This window comes from Muscardinus avellanarius, assembly GCF_963383645.1.
Source record: "Muscardinus avellanarius genome assembly, chromosome: X".
NCBI lineage: Eukaryota > Metazoa > Chordata > Mammalia > Rodentia > Gliridae > Muscardinus > Muscardinus avellanarius.
Genome location: NC_137792.1, coordinates 87,342,208 through 87,352,739, shown reverse-complemented (window position 1 = coordinate 87,352,739; position 10,532 = coordinate 87,342,208). Strand labels below are relative to the sequence as shown.

Genomic DNA, 10,532 nt, shown 5'->3' with positions numbered 1-10,532 from the left:
TTAGCTTGTCATCCATTTTTTGACTTTTTAGGATGATTAATGGTATACAAGAAAGTATTCATGTTTGCAGTAAACTTTTTAATTTTTGTGTGTAGAATGTCTTTCCCACTTTAGATTTATATAGTTGTTCATGTGTGTGTGTGTGTGTGTGTGTGTGTGTATTCTTTTTTGTGTATGGTACTGGGGATTGAACCCAGGTTCATTCTACCTCTGATCTACACCCCCAGCCCTATTTTTTTATTTTGAAACAGCCTCACTAAGTTGCTGAGCCTGACTGTAAACCCATGATCCTCCTAAGTACTAGGATTACAAGTGTGTGTCACCATGACCAGCTTCCTATATATTTTAGTAGTACTTGATTTTGTTTCAGACATTTAGGTCCTTAGTTCATCAGATATTTATTTGTGTAGTCTATGAGGTCGCATTTAACTTTGTTTTTTAATGCTTAAAGGACAATTGTTCCAGTGCCATTTATTGAATAAGATAATTTTTTTCAAAAATTTCTTCTGTGCATTTCCCATTAAAAACAGTTTGGTTGACATGTAATTTAAAAACAATAAAATTTACTCTTTTTAAGTAATTAAGAGTTGTAGCAAACATATGCAATTTCATCACCTCCACTCCAAAATATAAAATATTTCCATCATCCCTCAAAACTTCTCATGCCTCTTTACAATCAACTTCTTCTCTCACCCTAGACACTTGAAAACAATGATTTGTTCTCTGTCTCTAAAATTTTGCCTTTTCCAGAATGTCATTTAAGTGGAATCATGCAATCCATAGTTTTTTGAGGCTGTCTTCACTTAGCATAAGTGATGCTGTACACCTATAATCCCAGTACTTGGAAGGCTGAGACAGGAGGATCACAGCCAGCTTCAGCAACTTGGAGAGGCTCTCAGCAAATTAGTGAAACCCTGTTTCAGAAAAATAGGACTGGGGATACATTTTTTGGGGCTATATTGAAAAGAAAACTGCCATCAACACTCATGTAGAATACATGTTTTCATTTCTTCTGGATAAATGCCTAAGAATGAGATTTCTGGGTCATGTGGCAAGTGTATGTTTAGTTTTATAAGAAACTATTAGACTTTTCCCAAGTCACTCTATGATTTTCCATTTCCACCAACAATATGTGAGAGATCTAGTTATGTTTCATCTTCACTGGCCCTTGAAATTGTCAGGGTTTTTGTGGTCCTGGGGATTGAACCCAGTGTCATTCTACCTCTGAGCTATACCCCAGCCCGATTTTTTATTCTTTATTTTAAAACAGAGTCTCACGAAGTTGCAGAGTGTCTCACTTAAGTAGCAGAGCCTGGCCGCAAACCCAGATCCTCTTATCTCAGCCTCCTAAGTACTGGGATTGTAAGCACATGCCACGACACCTGGCCAGTATTTTTTATTGTCAGTATTTTTAACTTTAGCCACCCTACTAGATGTGTTAGAAGTAAATAATTTATTTAGAACAATTTGGGTGTTTTAAGCCATGTTTAAATACTCTCTAAGATTGGCTATGCCTAACTTACCCAGGCCATCTCTAAGAGCATGATCTGAGGCTGTCCAAGTTGCTCTTGTTTTTCTTTCCCTAAGCTTAAATAATCATAGAATGTCAATAGAAAAGGATCTTAGACATAACCTAGTGTAGGGGTTGGCAAGATTTTTCTGTAAAGGGCCAGAGAGTAAATATTTTGGGCTTTGCAAGCCGTTCAGTTTCTTTTACAGCTCAACTCTGTCATTGTAGTATGAAAGTAGCTATAGGCAATATGGAAACCAGTGGGCATATGCCAATAAAACTTACTGACAAAAGTAGGCAGCTAGCCAGATTGGTCTGTGGACCATAGTTTGGCCATCCCTGGTTTAGTCTAACAACTTTATTTTATAGATGAAAGAACTGAACTCAGATTTTACCCTTTCTTGAGAGTTACAAGGAAATAAGGCAAATACCAGGATATTGGCTTTCACCCTAAGAGACATGCTTGAATTGGGTTCAAGATGAGGTTGCTTTATACATAATGCCGCAGTCTAGCAAAAGATGTTAGATAAATCTGGAAAGAAATAAAGAGCTTTTCAAAAGTTTTAACTACACTATGACTTTAAGGGAATCCTATATATTTGCCATTCATATAGATGTTCATTGATTTTAAAGCCTATTTTATTTCTAGAGCAATGGTCAATTTTGAGTGGTAAGAAAACAAAGGTAAAATAAAGGTCCCAGTGAAGCAGTTAAAGTAAAGCATCTCACATTGCCAGGTATGGTAGTATATGCCTATAATCCCAGTACTTGTGAGGCTGAGAAAGGAGGATCACAGGTTCAAGGCCAGCATCAGCAACTTAGTGAGATCTTGCTTCAAAGTAAAAAATAATATAGAGCTGGCAGTGAATCTCAGAGGTATAATGCCCCTAAATTCAATCCCCAGGACCACAAAAAAGAAAGAAAGAAGAAGAAAAGCATGCCACCCTTTTACTCATCTTGAAAAGACTGTTTCCAGTTTTGGAAATGTCCAAGTTTGTTTATCTTTTGAGACAGCCATTGAATATCATGTAACAATTCCATGCTTTTCCTATCTTCAACAATAATTCTTGATTGTTTTGTTTCATTAATTGTTCAAATAGATGAATATTCTTAGGTCAAATGACAAAAACCAAAACCAGGAAAATATTCCACTCATGATTCCATGCATGAAAACCTAAAAATAAACATTGGTCATAAATACTCAGAGAAAGAACATTGTCTAGAAAATTCATCCTGTATTTTTTCTCCCTGTAGCATTGGAAGAAGTATGACATCTATGAAAAGCAATCCAAAGAAGAAACGGACTCAGTAGTGCTGATTGAAAACCTAAAGAAAGCCTCGCAGTGATGGCAATAATTTAATTTCACCTTCAGTGTGACCTTCTGAAGATCCAACACCTTCTCCATTCATTATCTGGGGAATTGCTACATGGAAATTGAAACTACTGGCTCCCTTAAAACCAGGTAGCTCATAAGAGCTACGGATCATTATGTGTTGTGCACTGAAAAACTAAAAATAATGGGACCTTTGGAGAAGAGAGTGGAGTCATGCTCATTGAATTATAAAGGCAGTTATCCTTGGTAAAGGCCACCAACTAGGGAACAAAGCAAAAAGTGGGGATAACAGTTGAATTAATCTTGTTAAGAGTTGTGACAATTCCTAAGGACCCTGTGCTTGCTTCGTGTTTTTTTGTGTTAAATGATAGCAAGAAATTTTATTTGTGAGGGAACTCATTTTGGCTTTAAATGCTAAAGTTGAACTTGACTTGCAGATAATAGGTAACAAAATTGATTCAGTCTGGTATCTATTGTTTGAGATCCTATTTAGTCATGTTTGTGGCTATTAAAAGTCTGTAATCATCAACCCCTTCCATAGCATTTTCCTCTGCTTTGAATGCCTCCAAAATAGGCATTGGTCATGACAGTGAGAACTACAGAAAAAACAGAGGCTTCTCCCTTTGTAGGGGAGGGGGGCAGGTACTGGGGTTTGGACCCAGGGGTGTTCTACCTCTGAGCCATACCCCTAGACCTATTTTATCTTGTATTTTGAAATGGCATTTTGCTAAATTGCCCGGGGCCTTTCTAAATTGCTGAGGCTGGCCTCAAACCCAGGATCCTCTTGTTTCAACCTTCCAAATACTGGGATTACAACCATGTGCCACTATGTCTGGCCAGAGGCAGTTTCTTGACCAAGACCATTCCAGTCCATTGCACATGACTCATTGTGTATTAGAATTTTATCCAAGAAGTCTCTAATGATGTGTTTTGTCTTCACCTCTGCTACTTAAATCAAGTATTGACTATGTGCCTGTCCCCAGGTATGAGGGATCACCCCAACATGTTTACAATATAGTTGGAGCTCCTCATTTCTTGCCAGTTTATCTTATACCAGTCATTTCCGAGACTTTTCAGTTTCTCCTTTGCCTTCTCCCTCATTCGCTTCCTTGTAGTCTTTTGATATTCATTGGAAATGAGGATTTAAATCTGCTCAGAACACGTAGAGGAGCAGGGAGTTAATTGCATCTCAGGTAAAGTATGAGTAGACTGAGAAACAGTGAACAATTCTGATATATTTTATAACTTCTGTGTGAATCTGCAACTGTTTGAGGTTTTTTAGCATTTGCTGTTTATGCATTTTCTATACTGAGATGAGATATTATTTTCACTTAAAACTTGGCTGTTTGCTTGAGAAAAAAAGAATAGTTATATGTTTCTTTTCTTTCTTTACAAAGTAGGCCATAGGATTCCTCCTGTCCCTGCCATAAAAGGTTAAGAAAAATTTGTGTGTTATATTAATAGCTAGCCATGCAAGGCTCCAACATGTATACTCATTTTTTGCATATTAGGGTTCCATTCTCTCCCTATCCCCCCTCTATAGATACATATAATTTAAAGAATCATTTGGAAATTAGAGGTACCCCCTTCTTTCACACAGACTCACATTATTGGTAGGAAGTTGAGAACTTTATGTCACATGTTCTCCAAACATGTATTAGTCAATATTAATAAGAAGTGCTATTTGTAATTCCTGTTCTTAGGACAGGAGGGCTAAGAATGCCTGCTTCCCACAGGTTTTGGGACAAGTGTTGCTCTGCCTCTTTGATCTGGACTCTGGCATTTCTGAGGAAGTCAGAGTGCATGACAATGGTAGAAGTAAAGGTGTTTCCTCTACTTTTGTTTTAGAAGTCACTGAAGCTGGGATACAGGCACAATAGACTGTCTACTTTGTTCTGCTATTCACTAGAAAGAATGCTTGGTTTTCCTGTGTAGGTATGAGACTGCTTCCTAGCCAAGTCTTTGTAATTCTGGGAAGCAAGACCCTTAAATGCCTCACCCAAAGTCCTTTTGACAGCCTCTTTTCATGGCAAGGAGGAGGAGAAGGCTTTGAAATTCCCAGTGCTGCTGGTGCTGACGGTTCTGTGGCCTGCAGGGAGGAATCCCACTTTGTTTCCACCCTTCTCTCTTAGCAGTAAAATAGCTAAGGCAGAAGTGGGCAGTAAATTGGAGAGATGCTGATTATTGTTTTATTGTGGCTAGAAGTGGTCCTCAGGTCTTAGGAGCTCTTGGAGGCATTAATCCATCACTAGTTAAAGAAACTAGTACATATATTTACTGCTTTGTTCAACCTATATATGGATTTTTTTTTCTATATACCTAAGTAACCCACTGTAAGGATGATCATTCATTCTGTCCAGATAAGTTTTTTTTTTTAATCTGGGCACTAAAGGGTTAGATGAAACACAGTAGTGTTTTTGGTAATATCTTCAACTAGGAGTCCTTTTTAAGTTCTTGTAGACAATCCCCAGTAAAATAAATATTGTCTTTTTGTATGTTATCTAAATGATTTCCTTTTGTCTTATTTTTGGGGAAACTGCTATGAGGAGTTGGTGGTGAAAATTGGAGTTAAATAATAAACATTGTAAAAATTCCAAGGTAACTATTTTATATTTTTATGTTATTTTTATTGGTGCATTGTAATCATACATCTTAATGGAGTACAAGATGGTAGAGGCATATATGCACATATGACTCATTGAGCCCTTCCCCAATTTCCACCCCATTCCCTTCCCCTCCATCCTTGTATTTGGCTTAATGATTAACTTTGATATGTTTGTGAATGTACATCATGTACATTAGGGAATAGAGTAATTTATTATAAGCTTCCCCTCTCTTCTATTGGGCTTATGTTTTCTGATAAGGACATGCATAAACTTAGTTTAATGTTTGTATGGTCTTTGCAAGTATTACATAAAGGGACTCACAAATATGATACATTATATTTATAATAATTATTGTAAGTGGAGAACTGGCCTGTTCTAATATTAAGCTGAAATTAGAGTGTAGTATGCTTACTGTCATGGTATATATGATGTATACAGGGTACACACAGTATACATGACTGTCATGGTTATGTGATGGTGGTGTCTAGTGAAAGTTCATCATATTTACAGGTTAGATTTGAGACTAAGATCAGTTTTCAATAGTTGTCCTACTAAGCAATGGTGCTTTGGTTTCATGCTTTCTGTAACTACGGCAATATGACTGAAATGTCAGGTTTTTTCTCACTTGTGTTAAGTTCTAAGAATGTATTGTTAGCCAGACCACATTTGTTAATTACCCTCACTCAATATCTACAGGATCCAATCCCTAAGATAAAAACAGAAGTGCTTATCTTGGTCAGGTTATTTTTATAACTATCTAGAATTATCCAGGAAGATTCTGGAACTATTCTATATATCTTCAGGTAAATATAGTATTTTTGCTTGCTTGTTCAAATAACCAATCTCTAATTGTGTGTGAGTGGGGGGTGTATTCAAGTTATACCCCTAGCCCCTTTGGTGTTTTGTTTTGAAATAAGGTCTTGCTATGTTGCTGAGAGTTGCACTACATTGCTGAGGCTGTCTTCCAACCTATGAGCCTTCTGTCTTAGGCTCTTAAGTACTGAGATTAGAGACATGCACCACCACACCTGGCTCAATTTCTAATTCTTAAATCAACATTGATTATTATGACAGAAAACTTTATTTTATTTTATTTTATTTTATTTTTTTGGTGGTACTGGGATGGAACCCAGGGGCCATCTACCTCCGGGCTACACTCCCAGACCTATTTTATATTTGGAAACAGGGTCTCTTAAGCCAGCTAAGGCTGGCTTCAAACCTGCACAATCCTCCTGTCTCCACCTCCCAAGCGCGGAGATTACAAGCGTACGCCACCACGCCCGGCAACAGAAAACCTTTAATTGAGGACACTTGAATTCACACATCTGCATGGGATCTATGGAAAACTAAATGCTGTAGCCACAAACATGCTCACTTCGTCTCAGGGGGAGTAGAGCCAGAATGATCCAAGCACATTTGCCTTCCAGAGTAATGCCATTTTATCATTACCATGAATTCCTACTCCTTTAACGTGCAACCTTATGCTCACATCAAAAGCATATTATTACTACTAGGATATTAGTAGTGTTAGAAGAACATTGATTTTAGAACTTTTTTCTTTCAAATTTAATGATTAATTAGCTCAAGAAATAAATTTTTGGAAATACTATAAATCTGGCTATGCCTTTACTTTAAGCAAGTTAGTAGTTTTATTGACATTTAGACCTACTAGATATTTTTGACATCAATCCCCAAGATGATTTCTTCCTGAAGGTTCTTTGGCCTTTAATTGTCTTTTCGAGTGATTACATTTATGATTTATCATTAGCAATAGGACTATTTCACTGCTAGTTTGAACACATTTTATGTATACTATTATGTAAGCAGAGAAAGTCAATAGTTATTTAGTGGCTACTGTGTGCCAAGTTCTTTGTATTCTGTCACTTTTTCCCTATGTCAGTCTCATATGATAGTTGCATTCTCTTCATTTTACAGAGGAAGAAAAATAATTATGTTACTTCTCAAAATCACACAGATAATAAGTGAGACAGAAAACAAGTCAGCCTAGCTTTAAGACCTGTATGATATAATTTGGGTTATACTTATTTTCTCCAAGGAAGGAGCTACTAAAGAAGAAACATCCAGTTTGGGCATGGTGGTGCACACCTGTTGTCCCAGTGCCCAGGAGACTAACAAAAGAGGATAATAGCTTTGAGGCCAGCCTCAGCAACTTAGCAAGGTCCTGTTGTAAACAAACAAAAAATTAAGTAAAATAAAAAAAGGGCTGGGAGTATAGCTTGGAGGTATAACATCCCTGGGTTTAATCCCTAGTATCAAAAATTAAAAATAATAATTTTGATTGTAGGAGTCTTTTATGTAAAGTCTTTGGTTAGGTTTATTCCTAGGCATTTTATTGGTTTTGAGGTTATAGTGAATGGAATTGTTTTCTTTATTTCTTTCATTGTGGATTCATTGTTGGTATAAAGAAAAGTGACTTATTTAGATTTGTTTTATATCCTACGACTTTGCTGAATTGGTTAATCAGCTCCGGTAGTCTTTTGGTTGAAATCTTGGGGTATGCTAGATAAAGGATTGTGCCATCTGCAAATAAGAGTAGTTTTAATTCCTCTCTTCCTATTGGAATTCCTTTGATTTCCTTAAAGACCTTGGAGGATGGAAAGACCTCCTTTGCTCATGGATAGGCAGAATAAATATCATAAAAATGGCCATTCTGGGGACTTCTGGGAAGATGGCAACCGAGAAAAGCAGCATTTACGAGTCCTGCTAAAACTCAGTCTCTATTGCCACAAAATTAGCGCTTTTAATAGCCAGAAAACACTAGCAACAGAGAAATAAATTTATAAAAACAAGGGACAGAGGATAAAAAGACTGGAAGAACAACCAGAGACCAGAAAAGAAATCAAGCTCGCAATGCAGCCACGGAGCCACGCTGGCACCATCTTCCCTCACAGGACCAGGCTCCAGAGAGAAAAGGGACTCAGAACGGAGCTCAAAACCAGAAAAGAAATATGCCAGCCTCACTGCCAAGGGCATGGCAGCAGCGCCATATTGCCAGCAGAGCCAGCCTCACGGCCGAGGGTGTGACAGTGGCACCATATTGCCAGCAGTAACGGTGAGTTCACTGTGCCCCGCGACAGCTCCTGATCAGCGCGCACAATAACCATGAGTGAAATCGCAGCCCCTAAAGGAGAAATCCCTGTACTGCACTCCCAGGGACTGGCGCAGCTTTGATAATCTCATTGGGTCTGAGATTTTGCAGTTCAACCCAGTGAAGGAGTAGCGGTGGCAAAGATACCACATCCTAGTCTCAGCTCCCCATGGGAAAATGCCAAGCCCGGCACCCCCATGGTCTCGCGCAGACTCGATTAACTCCCTGGGTCTGAGACTTTGCGATACAACCAAGTAAAGGAGTAATGGTGGCTGAGATTACCACAAACTCGAGATACAGAGCACCCTAAGTGAAATCGTAGTGACCCAGGGAAGGCACAAAATTCTGAAATCATGGGAAAGAGGAACAGCAATGGAGCAATGAATGCCCACAACCCCATACTATCAGAACCTGATAACACAGAAATTCAGAGATCTCCAGAAGATCAAATCAGGAATATAATTGTAGAAATAATACAGGACCTTCTAAAAGAATTTAGAGAGAGCCTAAAAGAGATAAAGGATTCAATCATTGAGGTAAACGCCTTAATTCAAAGTATAAACAATTGATTAGACCACATGGAGAATAGAATCTCACTCCTAGAAGATGATTATTCCAAAAACGAATGCATAGTTTATAATTTAGAAAAAAAAATCAGACAGCAGTAATCTGACATTGAAGAAATATGGGCCCATTTTGTTTATTTGTTTGTTTGTTTTGGTGGTACTGGGGTTCCTGGAAGCCCTTCTACCTCTGGGCTACATTCCCAGACTGATTTTTACATTTTTATTTCGAAACAGGGTCTCCTAAGTCAGCGCGCGTGGCTGGCTTCGAACTTCCGCGATCCTCCTGTCTCGGCCTCCCAAGCATGGGGATTACAAGCGTGCGCCACCATGCCCGGCCCAATATGGGCCCATTTTAACAGAGCTAACCTAAGAATAATCGGAATAGAGGAGGGAAAAGAAGGTGAAACCAAAGGGATCAACAATCTCTTCAAGGAAGTAATAGCAGAAAATTTTCCAAACATAGAGCAAGAGGTTGATACACAGGTCCAGGAAACTTATAGAACTCCCTTTAGACAGGATCAGAGAAGAGGATCCCCATGCCACATAATTGTCAAAATGACCAATGTAGAAGCCAAGCAGAGAATCGTAAAGGTAACAAAAACAAAAGGCCAAGTGACATTCAGAGGCAAACCAATTAGAATCACTCCAGACTTCCCAAACCAAGTCATGAAAGCCAGAAGGGCTTGGAGTAACATATTCCAAACTCTGAAAGAAAACAACTTCCAGCCAAAATTTTCCTACCCAGCAAAACTTTCTATCAAATTAGATGGGGAAATAAGAAGCTTCCATGACACACAGAAACTGAAGGAATTTATGTCTTCAAAACCAGCGCTTGAGAAAATACTCAAAGAGATTAGCTACAAAGAAGAAATAGGTAACACACACCAGAACCAGAGAAACAAGATTTTCCATCCAACAGACAACTAAGATTGGTTATCTTTGGAGATTCATTATTTATTTTAGTCTTTTACCTATTTCTAAATTGTATTGTTTGCTTTTATTGTTGCTAATTTTTAGGGTTTCTATTTGGAATATTAATATACCTTCAGATATAGCATTTGGAAATATTTTATCCCATTCTATCAGTAACTTTTAACTCTGTTTACATTGTCTTTGGATGTACGAATTTTTTTTTTAGAAACTTGTGTATTCTTTTGTTGCCCATGCCTTTGAAATCATATCCAAGAAATCACTGCCAATTTCAATGTTGTGAAGTTTTATGACCCAGGTTTTCTTCTAAAAGTCTATAGTCTTAAGACTTACATTTAGGTCTTTTATCTATTTTGAGTTAATATTTGTTTATGGTGTTAGGTAATGGCCCAATTTTATTATTTTTATGTAATTATTATTTTTAATAATATTTAGTGAAAAGATTATTATTTCCTTATCCAAGTGTTCTAGGAAACC

The 10,532-nt window shown here is 37.7% G+C and overlaps 1 protein-coding gene across 1 annotated transcript in view; it reads left to right on the top strand.

Moving 5' to 3' along the window:
- Positions 1-2,857, top strand: part of IL13RA1 (interleukin 13 receptor subunit alpha 1) — a gene marked incomplete at both ends in the record, with an annotated part of 73,077 nt that extends 70,220 nt beyond the window's left edge. Inside the window, one exon of the mRNA XM_080718402.1 lies at positions 2,765-2,857. Coding sequence (XP_080574528.1) covers positions 2,765-2,857 — 93 coding nt within the window. The remainder of the gene's footprint in view (positions 1-2,764) is intronic.
- Between the last annotated feature and the right edge of the window lie 7,675 nt (positions 2,858-10,532).